This window comes from Ictalurus punctatus, chromosome 22, assembly GCF_001660625.3.
Source record: "Ictalurus punctatus breed USDA103 chromosome 22, Coco_2.0, whole genome shotgun sequence".
Classification (NCBI taxonomy): domain Eukaryota; kingdom Metazoa; phylum Chordata; class Actinopteri; order Siluriformes; family Ictaluridae; genus Ictalurus; species Ictalurus punctatus.
Genome location: NC_030437.2, coordinates 8,288,657 through 8,303,095, shown reverse-complemented (window position 1 = coordinate 8,303,095; position 14,439 = coordinate 8,288,657). Strand labels below are relative to the sequence as shown.

Sequence of the window (14,439 nt, the reverse complement as noted above, 5' to 3'; positions counted from 1 at the left end):
TTTTATTTATTTTTTTAAAAGTAAACCTAACTAAAAAATGATCTAAAATACACCTGTATAACAGTACACTGGTATACTCCATCTCTTTAGATCATTTTAAATCACTTACAGTTTTATTTGCTGCTCTTTTCTGTGTTACGAGTGTGGTGTTCGTGTTGTTATTTCTCTCTCTGGTCACACGGTGGCGGTAGCGATTTATTATAGTTATAAGCGCATTCCGCACACACGAGTTTGCACACACTACTGCTCCCTCGCGTCCTGGGGGTGAAACGACACTGAGAAGAAAGAAGAGCGGCTCTTTCCAGTTTATTCCCGTCTCCAGCGGTGCCTTTTTTTTAAAGGGATAAATAACCTGACGGGAAAAAAATATCTTTGATGATCAAATTTGACCAAATATGATAATCAAAAATACAAATCCCGGTAAGTCCATGTCACTACTATTGTCAGGTTTTCTTCAGCATGTTTAGATGTATTTGATGTTGAAGAATAACGTGACAATATTAATAACAGTAATAATAATAGCTTGCCGGAGTGAAGGTGCTAGCAGGCTAACCGAGCATGGCTCTGTCCCAAACCGCACACTAACCTATTAACACCAGGTCAACTAGTACTATAGTGTTTTTATCATCCTAGCACGGTATTAATGTAGGAAACACCATTTGTGTTCAAATAACTGTCCCGAACCGGTTCCTCAGTCCCTAACATTGACTTGATTCATCAATAGCTTAAAGTTGCGTTTAATGATAATACTTTATAATTATAAAGTGATTTATTTAAGCTGAACATGGATATTAAAGGGCCGTGTTGGTACTTGTTGACTTGCGGTTTACTGAAATAGCATCATGTGGCTACATGTTGCTAAATCATCTAGTTTCAGTGACCTGGCCAGTAGTGATGATGCTAGTTGTGTGAATCTTTTTTTCTTTCTTTTCTTTCTTTCTTTCTTTCTTTCTTTCTTTCTTTCTTTCTTTCTTTCTTTCTTTCTTTTTTTTTAAAAAAAAAAAGTATTTAAGGGTTTTTGTAAATATAAGGTTTATTTTTTTTACTTTTCAACAGGGCTAAAGAACAGGTTTATTTGGTTACATTCAGTATAAAAGGCCAAGTTTAAGGAAAGCCTTTTCCACAAATTGCCCACATTACATACAAATAATATAGCAAACAAACAAAAAAGTGTCAATTGTATCTATCCATCTATTTGTGTGTGTGTGTGTGTGTGTGTGTGTGTGTGTGTGCGCGCGCCCGTGCGTATATATATATATATACACACAAAATATATATAATGTGTGTGTGTGTGTGTGTGTGTGTGTGTGTGTGTGTGTGTGTGTGTGTACTGTGCAAAAGTTTTAGGCACCCTATTTGTTTTTGACAAACTTTGTTATAGATTTATAAATATAATTTACACTGTTTTTGTTTGTTTGCTATATTCTTTACAATATATAAATTAATAGTCAGCGTTCAGTAAAATGAGCTGTGCTGGGGGTGTTGACGTTGGTGTGCCATTATCTTGACAGGAAATCTGTGCTTCATCCTGACACGCCGGCCTGTGATGAGTGCAGATTCCTGACTGACCATGTGCGCTGTTAGGTAACATAACGGCGCACAGAGGAGCCACTGCTGAGCCTCTGCCCCTCCCAAAGACAAACAGGATCTGAACTTTGGGGTCATGGACTCCCTTTCCATAGCGAGAAGAGACAATTCTTGAGTGTTATTAGCGGAAGCGGTTAATAATAGCTGACAAGAAAGCCAAATTGTTCTCTTGGTGGAGCCTTGTTCTTACATATGAAGCCAGAACAGAGAGGCACCGCATCATCCTCTGGTAAAGCTGCTTTATTTTTTATTCAAATCATATCACAAGATGCAGAAGAAAAAAAGGTTGAGGTCCTGCTGTTATTTATTTATTTATTTATTTATTTATTTATTTATTTATTTATTTATTTCAGATCAACAATGATTCCCATCACCGAGTTGCGGTACTTTGTGGATACTCAGCCTGCGTACCGCATTTTGAAGCCGTGGTGGGATGTATTCACAGACTATCTGTCTGTCGTGATGCTGATGATCGCAGTGTTTGGAGGAACCTTGCAAGTCACCCAGGACAAGATGATCTGCCTGCCTTGCAAATGGGTAGTAAACGAAACCTGTCGAAAGTATTTCGAGGCTGCTTTTGAACCACAGGGAATCCGATACGACCTTGACAGACACCAGTACAACTACGTTGATGCTGTGTGCTATGAAAACAAGCTTCACTGGTTTGCTAAGTATTTTCCATATTTGGTGCTGCTGCACACACTGATCTTCCTGGCTTGCAGCAACTTTTGGTTCAAGTTCCCTTGGACTAGTTCCAAACTGGAACATTTTGTCTCCATTCTTTTGAAGTGTTTTGATTCTCCATGGACCACACGAGCATTGTCTGAGACAGTGGTTGAGGAAAGTGATCCTAAAGCTCTAGGGAAAATGAACGGCTCAATTGACAAAAAGGCATCGTGTGTGAGTGAAGATGTGGAGGCCAGTGTTTCCATGCTGTCCACCACCAAGTTTCGATTTGACCAGGGGATTGTCGACCACTCTGAAAACGGCGTCCTGGACAAAAAAGAGGGTGAACAGGCTAAGGCATTGTTTGAAAAGGTTAAGAAATTTAGGCTTCATGTTGAGGAAGGAGACATAGTCTACAGGCTTTACATCCGACAAACAATTATCAAAGTTGTTAAATTCATCCTTATCATCTGTTACACTGGTTACTACGTCCACAATATTCAATTCAGTGTTGATTGTAGTGTAGACATTGAAAATCTTACTGGTTATCAGATGTTTAATTGCGCCCATCCACTTGCCACACTTTTCAAAATCCTGGCATGCTTCTACATAAGTCTTGTTGTTGTGTATGGGATGATCTGCATGTACACACTCAGCTGGATGCTCCGGCGTTCCCTCAAGAAATACTCCTTTGAGTCTATCAGAGAAGAGAGCAGCTACAGTGACATTCCAGATGTGAAGAATGACTTTGCCTTCATGTTACACATGATTGACCAGTATGATCCCCTCTACTCAAAGCGCTTTGCTGTCTTCCTCTCAGAAGTCAGCGAAAACAAACTTCGCCAGCTTAACCTCAACAACGAGTGGACACTGGAGAAGCTTCGACAAAGAATCACGAAGAACTCTCAAGAGAAGTTAGAGCTGCATCTGTTTATGCTTAGTGGAATTCCGGATACAGTCTTCGACTTGCTGGAGCTGGAGGTTCTTAAGTTGGAGCTTATCCCTGATATCACCATCCCACCCATTATCGCCCAGCTCATAAACCTGAGCGAGATGTGGTTGTATCACACCCCGGCTAAAATAGAAGCACCAGCACTTGCGTTTTTGAGAGAAAATCTGAAATCCTTGCACATAAAGTTCACTGACATCAAGGAAATACCTCTTTGGATCTACAGTTTGAAGAACCTGACCGAGCTGCAGCTTACAGGGAATCTCAGTGCTGAGAACAATCGCTACATTGTGATTGATGGACTGCGAGAACTAAAAGGTCTCAAGGTTCTTAGACTGAAGAGCAACCTGACTAAACTGCCACAGGTCGTCACTGACGTTGGGATGCACCTGCAAAAGCTCTCCATCAACAACGAGGGCACCAAACTGATGGTTCTTAATAGCCTGAAGAAGATGGTGAATCTGACGGAGCTGGAGCTCATTCGCTGCGACTTGGAGCGCATCCCCCATTCCATCTTCAGCCTCCACAACCTGCAGGAGATCGATCTGAAGGACAACAACCTGAAGACCATCGAGGAAATCATCAGCTTTCAGCATCTTTATCGACTCGTGTGCCTGAAACTGTGGTACAACAAGATTGCCTACATCCCTATCCAGATAGGCACTTTGACCAACCTTGAGCGTCTATACCTGAACCGGAACAAGATTGAGAAAATCCCAAGTCAGCTGTTTTTCTGTCGCAAGCTGAGGTATCTTGATTTAAGTTACAACAATCTATCGAACATCCCAGCTGACATCGGGAGTCTTCAAAATCTGCAGTATTTCGCTGTAACTGCAAACAGGGTGAGTCAGAATACTTATGTGCTGTTTTAGCTGAACATTTTAGATTAAATATACCTTTTGAATCTGAGAGTTGTAAGCACTACTATAGATTCATCTTACTCTTACTGGTAATGCATTACCAGTTTGAATAAATGAATTATTCTGCATGAGAAAAGAATGGAAATGAAACTGTTTGATGTGGTGTTAATATGGCTGTAGGTCAAGTCAGATATTTATCAAATATTGAATATTTAAGGGTATTTACATCCATATTGAGTGAATGGTGTAGGATTTGCGTATATTGACATTGACACAGATACATCTTACATCTCCTAGAGGGTGTCCTTGATCTGGCCAACTGTTGTGAAGAGGTTTTTCTTCACCGGGGAAAGAATTCTTCTTCACAAAACAAAGGCTTTCACCACATGGTTTTCCATGCTCTTTTGGGTCTTCTGGTGTTCCTGAGCTCACCAGTGCAACATTTCTTTTTCAGAATGTACTAAGTAGATTTGGCCACACCTAATATTTTTACTCCCTCTCTGATGGATGTGTTTTGAATTTCCAGCCTAATGATTGCTTGCGTCACTGGAAGTGGCAGCTGGTTGGACTTCATATTGAGAGTTAACAGCAACAGATTCCAAAAGCAAAATCCACTCTAGACCTTTCATCTTCTTGTAAGTGAAATAATGAGGAAATAACACACACCTGGCCATGGAACAGCTGAGCAGCCAGCTCCCAATTTACTTTTCGTCCATTTAAAAGGGAGGTCTACTTATAAAAACTGCCATAATACATACAGAGTTCATCCGATTTGGATGTAAATACCCTCAAATTAAATACGGAAGGTCTTTGATAATTTAATTTCAACCCCAGTATTCTGTGGTAGATAGCTAAAATGACAGTAACTTTGTCGATGTCCAAATATTTATGGAACTGACTGTATATGGATATATTGGTGTTTTTCGCACAATTCTCTGAAGACTCTAGAGTCTCAAACTCCTAATGTTGTTGGTAAAAATGGTCACAGAATAAAGATCAAGTACATTAACATCATATGAATGGGAGAACACTGTTTGGTTTTAACCTGACCCAAACACTGCCTTACTGATCTCCAAAATAAAACCATATTTCTGTATAAGCATAAGAAATTTACTAGCATATTTTGAGCTGCTGCTCCACAGATCTCACACAGATCTCATGCTATGCAAAAAGCTGCATTTCTCTTTGGGGCTCTCCAATAAAATAAATATTTAATTAATATATTTTTTAATTATTATATTTTTACAGTGATGCCTTTTCACTTCTGTGGAGTTTTACCTAGATGGTCTCTTTCTTTTTTGTAATTTTGTATTTATTTGTAGTTAGTTGTACAGCACAATGGTCAACTAGTGTTGTTTTTATTTGTGGTTCTTTCTGTTTCATTATTAAAATACAATCATCTTGGAAAACAGCATAATAGATAAAAATAGTAATTGTAAAATTGTAAAGATTAGCAGAGATTTGTTTATTTGTTTTGAATGACCGTTTTGTCTGTCCTGGTCTAGAATACAGTAATGTTAAAAAAATAAGTACACCCCATGGGAATTGTTGGCTTTTTTTTAAATACATATTTGGACAAGCAAAGATTTGATCCTCTTTGTAACAGTGTAACAGTGCCTATTAATGAAGTTGATATAGTAGGGGAAATAAGTAATGAATGCGTCAACATTTTTTTTTCAGGAAATATATTTCCAGTGATATTTCACCAACCATCAGTATTAACTCAAGAAGTCCACACGTATAAAGAAATCCAAACATTAAAGTCCATATATAAAGTTATGTGTAATAAAGTGGAATGACACAGGAAAAAAGTATTGAACACACTAACTGAAATTTATTTAATACTTACTGGAGAAGCCTTGGGCACACGGTGACTTAGTGGATAGCACGTTCGCCTCACATCGGGGGTTCGATTCCCACCATGGCCCTGTGTGTGCGGAGTTTGCATGTTCTCCCTGTGCTACGGGGATTTCCTCCGGGTACTCCGGTTTCCTCCCCAGTCCAAAGACATGCATGGTAGGCTGATTGGCATGTCCAAAGTGTCCGTAGTGTATGAATGGGTGTGTGAGTGTGCCCTGTGATGGATTGGCACCCTGTCTAGGGTGTACCCCGCCTTGTGCCCGATGCTCCCTGGGATAGGCTCCAGGTTTCCCCGTGACCCTGAAGGAAGGATAAGCGGTATAGGAGATGGATGGAGAAGCCTTTGTTTGTAATGATGGCCTAAAGGTAAATTGAATTGATAAGAAATTATATTTTCTTTAAATCTTGTTCAGTTGGATTTTTTTTTTTTTCTCTGAAAACAATTGAGAGTTTCCTTTGCTGTACGCTTTGGGTCGTTGTCCCGCTGGAAGGTCCACCCATGTCTCATCTTCATCATCCAGATGGATGGCAGCAGAATCTTCTCAAGAATCTCCCGGTATAGGGCTCCATTCATCGTTCCTTCAATTATATGAAGTTTGCCAGTACCATGTGATGAAAAACAGCCCCACACCATGATGCTTCCACCTCCAAACTTCACTGTTGGTATGGTGTTTTTAGGGTGATGTGCAGTGCCATTTCTTCTCCAAACATGGTGTGTAGTACGACAGCCAAAAAGTTCAATTTTGCTCTCATCTGACCAGACTACACTCTCCCAGTATTTCATAGGCTTGTCCAAATAAGTTGTAGCAAACTTTAAATGAGCTTCGTCATGCCTTTTCTTTAGTAATGGAGTCTTGTGGGATGAGCGTGAGCAGTGGAGTGCACTGCCTATTGTTTTCTTTGTGACGATGTTACCTGCTGCCTCCAAGTGTTTCTGGAGCTCTTTCCGAGTGGTCTTTGGCTCCTGGGCTACTCTTCTGACTATTCTTCTGACTCCCTGGTCAGAAATCTTGCGAGGAGCTCCTGTGCGTGGCCGGTTGATGATGGAGTGATGTTGCTTCCACTTGTGGATAATGGCCCCAGAGGTGCTTACTGGAAGATTCAGAAGTTTTGAAATATGTCTGTATCCGATTCCATCAATATGTTTTGCAACAATCAGTTTGCAATGGTCTTGGGAGAGCTCTTTGCTTTTATTCAATTAATTTAAATTCAATTTTATTTGTATAGCGCTTTTTACAACGGTCATTCTCAAAGCATCATGAGATGTTTCTTGTGTGACACCTTGGTAACAAAAAGCCTTTTAATAGACCATCAATTTACTAACCCAGCTGATATTAATTTGCACAGATAAGAGGGTATAATTACTTCCTTGACTTACCTTGCCTTGGAGAACTTTTTGTTGGCATGTAACTTTTTTCCTGTGTCATTCCACTTTATTACACATAACTTCATTTATGGACTTTAATGTTGTGAATTCTTTATTTTTTCTGGATTTCTTGAGTTAATACAGATGTCTGGTGAAAATTTCATGTGAATACCCCATTGAAAATATATTTCCTGAAAGAAATGTTGATGCTGAATACTTATTTTCCCCACTGTAGACCTGAACAAAACCACAAGGAAAATTAGCATTTTCAATCAATAGACGTGATATTCTTCTGTGGAAAAATTAATTACACCCTTTTGCCTCAGAAGCTAATATTGCCCCCTTTAGCAGAAATAACTTCTTGTAGGCGGTTTGCATTATTGTCCACCAGGCTTGCTGGAATTTTTTAACACTGTTCCATGTAATATTCTTTCAGTTGCAAGATGTTGGAGGTTTTCTTGCATGTACTGCCTGTTTCAAATCCCCCCATAACATTTCAATGGGATTCAGATCCGGGCTTTGACCAGGCCATTCCATAACTCTCCATTTCTTCTTTCTGAGTCATTCCTTGTTGGATTTGCTAGTGTGCGTAAGATCATTATCCTGTTGAAATGTCCACTTTCGGTTCAACCTTCGGATAGATTGCCTCACATTATCTTCAAGCACTCTTTTGATATGATGCAGAATTCATAGTTGAATCAATGAATGTAAGCTGTCCAGTCCCTGAGGCAATGAAGCAACCCCAAACCATAACATTTCCACCACCGTGCATCACAGTTGGTATGAGGTGCTTCTTCTGAAAAGATGTCTTTGGTCTGCACCAAACTTGTCTGCTGTTACTGTGGCCAGACAACTCTATCTTTGTTTCTTCTGTCCAGAGAACATTATACCAAAAGGCCTGGTCATTGCCTATATGCTCATTGGCAAACTGTAGTCTTGCAAAGGCTTTGCAAAGGCTCTCTCATGCAGGTCAATTTTTTCAATCTCTTTCTGATTGTAGAAGCATGAACTTTAACAGTTGCAAGACTTACTAGCAGATCCTTTGATTCGATTTTGGGGTTCTTGGAGACTTCTTTTTGCATAAGACAGTCTGATCTTGGGCTGAATTTGATGAGACGGCCATTTATTTATTTATTTAAATCTGTGCCACTTGTAAATAATTTTCCTTACACTGGAATAATGTATTTTAAATAACTTGGAGATCTTTTTAAATCCCTTGCAGGAGTCTTAGGCCTCCAATCTGAAGGCCTTACCGAACTCTTTATATCTTTGCATGATACCACACACCTCAATAGCAAAGGGAACACCAGACACTAGATATGAGGGGTATAAATAAGACAGGTTCCACCTGCACTCCCTAAGCAGGTTCTAATCACTGGCATCCAATCTTCAACACCTGATTCTAATTTTATGGGTTTGAAGGTGTGATAAATGTAGGGGTGTACTTACATTTTCCATGTGACTGATCTGTTGCCATTTAAATTGTGACAGTTATTACAAAATGTCAATTTTATATGTCATTTGATAGTGTATAATCTTTATTAATAGGCATTGATTGAAAGAGCATCGTGTTTGCTTGTCCAAATATGTAAAAAAATAAATAAATAAATAAATAAATAAGACCTATATATAAATGAATTGATCCGCATTCTCCACCTTTATTACACTGAAGTTTGTAATTTATTCCCTGTGTTATTCTGTACTTGTATTCTATATGTATTACTCTATTAATTCATGTCCTCTCCATGTTGTTTTCCACGCAGATTGAGAAGCTTCCTCCTGAGCTGTTCCAGTGTAAGAAGCTGCGCACACTGAACTTGGGGAATAACTACCTACAGTCTTTGCCATCTCGTTTCGGTGAGCTGGTCAACCTGACGCAGCTGGAGCTCAGAGGGAACGGGCTTGAGTGTCTGCCTGTGGAGCTGGGAGAGTGTAAACTGCTGAAGCGCAGCGGCCTGATCGTCGAGGAGGCTATTTTCAATACCCTTCCCACTGAGGTCAAAGAGCAGCTCTGGAGGGCTGAAAAAGAGGCAGCGTGAGAGCAGTACACGTATGAAACACACAGCTGTATTTGAATCCAGAGCTGTATGGAGAAAAAGAGCACATGGCGTCATAGAGCAGAGTTTCAACATTCAGGACAAGATCTAAAGCAACAGTTCTTAATAACCAGTGGTGGAAAGAGTACAAAACACACTGACTTGAGTAAAAGTACTGGCACTCTAGTAATAAGTCACTTGAGTAAAAGTAGTCATAAAGAAAGTTACTCAAAAATGTTTTCTTTTCTATTCTGTTCTTATGTTAACTAACCAAGTGAACGATGCTGAAGTGAACACACTTCGTTTATTAATAGTGTGTAAAGAAAGGTAATGTTAGCAGCTAAATGCTGAGCTGGCTAGGTTCATTACCTGGCTAGTTAACGTTAAAGATACCCCTTACAAACTTTCCTGAGTGTTACCTAAAGGCAGGGGATTCAAACTCAAATTCTGCCTGGGCCACATCAGCATTGTGTGAGTCCTCGAAGGGCCATAATGTAAGGCTATAAATTATTTTTAACTTATTATTAATTCCATCAACTACCCCTATTAACCAAGGCATGGAAATGATATAACATTAACAAAGAGATTTAATAATATTTTAATAATAACTCACACTGCCTTATCTCTGCTAAGAACATGTCCTTAGTCTACCATCTCTCTTGTCTTTGTGCTACATTTAACTTTTTTTTCCCCCTCAGTATACCTGTATGTCTCTACACTGCCTGATATTTTCAGGATTAGGAGTCACAATTTTTTTACACTTGGATCTGACTTTATCAAATTTCAGCAGATTTTAACCAGAGTTTCAGCGCTGTGACACGTGAACCCATGCACACCGTACAGTGTAGCATGCCGAATATGAGCGGATTCTGGTGTAAATTCTAGGTATAGTGGAAATATGAATTAGTAGAGTACTACAGGCTGTTTTAGTATTATTTTTTGCAAGGTCACCCGAACAGAATGAAACGAGACAGCCTGCTGTGTTCGGCTCATGGGCTTTGAGTTTGCCAAGGGCTATAACCCATAGCAGCACTTAGATATATTTAACAACAGGCAATCACTGCCAAACACTGAAATGACATCTTAGGATTTCATATTGTAAAACATCTGGCTAGCTAGTCTACAGTAGCTCACTCGGCTAGGAAATGGCTTATCTGTGCATGTTTCTGGTGTTTGGGTGTTGAGCTGTGAATGACGATATCTCCACAGGTTTTGGCTAATCATTTACAGATCATAATCGGACTGTTTCCTTAGACGTGTTTAACACTGAAGATAACTGATAAATTGGGGCAGGGATGCTCATCTGCTTCCACTGTCCCTACTGTTCCAGACATTACTGCTGCTGACTAAAGCACTTGTCACCTGAAGTGTAGACATTTTGGCAGAATACTGCTTTATTTTGATTTAGTCTCAAAATTTAATTATATAAAATTTGCACCTACTGTCATTCCACTGACTTGCAGTCTTTTGGAGTTAAATTCATTATTATTATTATTATTATTATTATTTTATTTTAACTGAAAATAAAGCAACAAAGTTTAATATTTTAATAATATTTAGAAAAAAATATATAATCAAAATGAGTACTGTTACAGTGAACCATGTACTCGAGTACTGTAATTATGTACATGTACTTTCCACCCCTGGTTAAATAGTATGAAGAAAATATGTTGCATTAAGCAGCATAGTAAAGTAAAGCTGGAAGCACTGAAAGCACCGAGCTCTCTCTTCTTTTGGGGGTCTGGATTCAGAATTAATAGAGCCAGGTAAAAAAAAAAAAAAAGAAAGAAAGAAAAGTGCAGCTCCTCTTTATTCTCCATCGTGTTGATATACCATTTAAAATGAGAGCATATATCTACACTTTTGGTAAATTAACGTGTCATGAGCACTTTATGGTCTTGATTGTGAAGATTGATCACAGTTTATGACCTTTACAGGACTGCTTAGAAATGTAAATCGGAAGTCTAAAATTACATACTGGGACTTATTTACAACTTACAAACATATGATAAACTTTGCTAATAGGAACTATTATCCATTCATTATGTCTAAATGCATGCAAGAACTAAGTGTTTGTGGATACATGGTGTGTGTGTGTGTGTGTGTGTGTGTGTGTGTGTGTACACTTAATATAACCTGACTATCATAGCACTGTAACTGGTTATAAAGCCATTTTTAACAACTACGTTATAAATGTCAGACATTCTGTTATGTGGAAGGGGTCTGTACCACAGGGTTAAACATATTTATTCAGTGCACTTAATTATCGTTTCTGCAGTGAAACCTTAATTCATTGAAAAGCAGCAGTCGAGCCACCAGTTCATACACTGTTCGTATTTGTGATGTAAAATGTGCCACTTTGTTCTACAGTGTGTGTGTGTGAGTGTGTGTTTTATCTCTCTGCAATTGTATGCGAGACTCGGGTCAGTATTCTGTGTACTGTAAGTGTTATCGGAGCGTTTGCATGTTTACAGCACTCGATTTAACAATGCAAATACGACAAACAAGCTGAAACTCATATTTATGAGTGTTCATGTACACACATCTTTCTACCGTATATTACATGTGGGAGAATGATTTCTCATAGAAGAAAATGTAGGGGTTTTTTTTGTTACATTTTGTTTTTCAGTGTCAAAATGATGCTTTCACCTGTGCATTATTGTACAATGTTGAAGGGCAATTTGTCAACCAGAGGCTCTGTTCCTCGGTGTTCATGTTTAGTGTTTCACATTTAGTGTTGCACTTAACATCAATGTAATTCACAACGTATAATTTCGTTTCTGAATGACGGAAAATGCACTGCTGATGAGACAATCGGAAACATTTCGTGAAGTGCCCTGCGCTCCGCTGGCTTTGTTCATTTTTATTTGAACTTGTTCTAGCCCACTTTAATAGAACGAATGCTGTAGATTATGTAGCACTGACTTTTCGTGTAGCAAGTTAAGCTGTTTCTTTCATACCTTTTTCCAGAATTTTTTTTTCAGTTGTGTTTTATGTTACCTCAGTGTTGAATTTGTGTTAGTACAATACACAGTTTCCTACAGGTTTCCCAGAGTTTTACAGTTTAAAAGTATTACTCAGGTAAATTCCACTCAGCTTCATACTGACTGGTTCATGAATCTGTTTTTTTTCCCCCTAAGTGATTAAGTAAAGGATATTCATGCAGTGCCATTTCTAATACAGAATATTTGACTACTTGTTCACTTTTTTTCATGTACAATGTTTTCTTTTTAATGGATTATCATGTAACTATACTGCCACCTATAATCATCTTTCTCTGGTGATGTTAATGGTTATAGTGAAGTGCATAAAGACGTACAGACCGCTGGCTCCAGAATGATCTTAATCAAGTCCACCAAACTCTTTCTATATGATTTTATAGTTTTAGACATTTAATAGTTTAGGTGAATAATCTGTAGCTACACAGACTGCTCTTGGCATTTGAATGTGAGTAATTCTACACGTCCGGTTTTATTGCGGTGTAGTAAATTTCTCTAGCTGACTAAAAGCAATATGATTGCTTGTACATTGTTTTTTACCTCTGGGTAGTTTTTGTTCTTCCATTTTGACCCAGGTCCTTGTTGGTTGGCACAAATATGAAAACATGCTTGATTTGCCTAAACAGCACCAACTAGTGTAACAATATTAGATATCATGTTCATGTACATTTTATTGATCTGGCATCAGTGTGTGGATCTTTACATCCTAAACTGTTTAATTACTGATTTACTTGTCATGATGTGGTAAATTTCTCATTCGCACCAGATTGAAATTTAATAAACTCAAATGTAATGAATTCCATTGTTTCATATCATTGTCCTTTTTGTAACTTATTAACGATTAACTGTTACTGATAAAGTGTATAAATGCAACTGTATTGTCAGTTTGTACAGGATTGCGAGGAGTTTTTTGTGATTACTGCCACCAAAAATGCTTGATATCATGCTGCGTTTTTTTTTTTTTTTTTTTCAAACTTAAAATGTTTTGGTTATTTTTGCAGAAAACTTCTTGAATTGATGAAATTGCAGTTTCATGAAATTGTTTTGCATGATCTTTCAGTGTTTTTTTTTGTTTGTTTGTTTGTTGGTAAATGAGACCTGTTAGCTGTACTCATGTTTGACGCACATGAATCGAAGAGGGCTTTGGCTGAATGCACGTTGTGATGACGTCACATAACTCATCTTGGCCCAAATCTTTGGTAATTTTGAAAAATTGCAAGCTCCTCTGCATATTGCATGATTTTGCAATATTTTCACTGAACGCAAAATTTTGGAGGGACTGAAGTGTCATGTCATACTGGATGGGGCCAGTAGACCACTGCAAGTGATCCAGAATGCAGCTGAACACCTCATGTTCACCTCATCCCACATCATTCAGTCCCTACACTGACTTCCTGTAGTTGCCTGCACCAGATTTTAAATACTGATGCTTTCATACTCAACCAAAAATAGACCCCTAATAGCCTGAAGGCACTTATCAAACCAACATGATCCCTCTAACAATGAAACCTCATGAAACCTTTAACCTGGCTTGACTTCTGCCATCATCCCTCAAGGTACGAGGAAATCATACATCAAGACTCTTCTCTATCTTGGCCTCCAGGAGGTGGAATGAACCCCTCCATGGGAGTCGTCAAAGACTGAGAATCCATCTTTTCATCAAACACTTAAAAAAGCGCTTTATAAGTTCAATTTACAATGACCATTTTACCATAATGCATTGTAGACTGCCATTTCCAAATGGTCTGTAGTGTGAATGTGTGTGTGACTGTGCCCTGTGATTAGTTCCCATCTTTTGCCCCAAATTCCCTGGGATAGGCTCCGGGCTCCCCCACGAGCTAGTGTAGGATAAGTGGTATGGAAAATTGATGGATGGATTTTTTTTTTTTTTTCTTGCAATGCTAGCTCCTTTCTAGCAAAGTTTTCAGTTTCATAGTGTTCTTAGATCCTGACCTATTATTACTAGCATGAGGATGCTACAAAGCACTTCTCTAAGTCGCTCTGGATAAGGCAGTCTGCTAAATGCTGTAAATAATGAGACAATAGTGAAGTAAAAAAGAAAGAACGAGACTTCCATTGTCTCTGCTGTGTACCTATTTCCACTTTATTCTCAGTA

The 14,439-nt window shown here is 38.6% G+C and overlaps 1 protein-coding gene across 1 annotated transcript; it reads left to right on the top strand.

The window, feature by feature from the left end:
* Window positions 1–259: 259 nt before the first annotated feature.
* On the top strand, window positions 260–13,120 carry lrrc8ab (leucine rich repeat containing 8 VRAC subunit Ab). The gene is made up of 4 exons (XM_017452539.3): window positions 260–420; window positions 1,512–1,816; window positions 1,941–4,044; window positions 9,052–13,120. The coding sequence occupies exons 3-4, from the start codon at window positions 1,948–1,950 to the stop codon at window positions 9,325–9,327; spliced, it is 2,373 nt and encodes a 790-aa protein (XP_017308028.1). The 5' UTR covers window positions 260–420; window positions 1,512–1,816; window positions 1,941–1,947; the 3' UTR covers window positions 9,328–13,120.
* The last annotated feature ends 1,319 nt before the right edge of the window (window positions 13,121–14,439 follow it).

Excerpts from the sequence above, each read along its gene's own strand:
- lrrc8ab (XM_017452539.3), top strand. The coding sequence starts at position 1,948 with ATGATTCCCATCACCGAGTTGCGGTACTTTGTGGATACTCAGCCTGCG. Across the intron at positions 4,045-9,051 it reads TCGCTGTAACTGCAAACAGG|ATTGAGAAGCTTCCTCCTGA; the intron begins GTGAGTCAGAAT and ends TTTTCCACGCAG.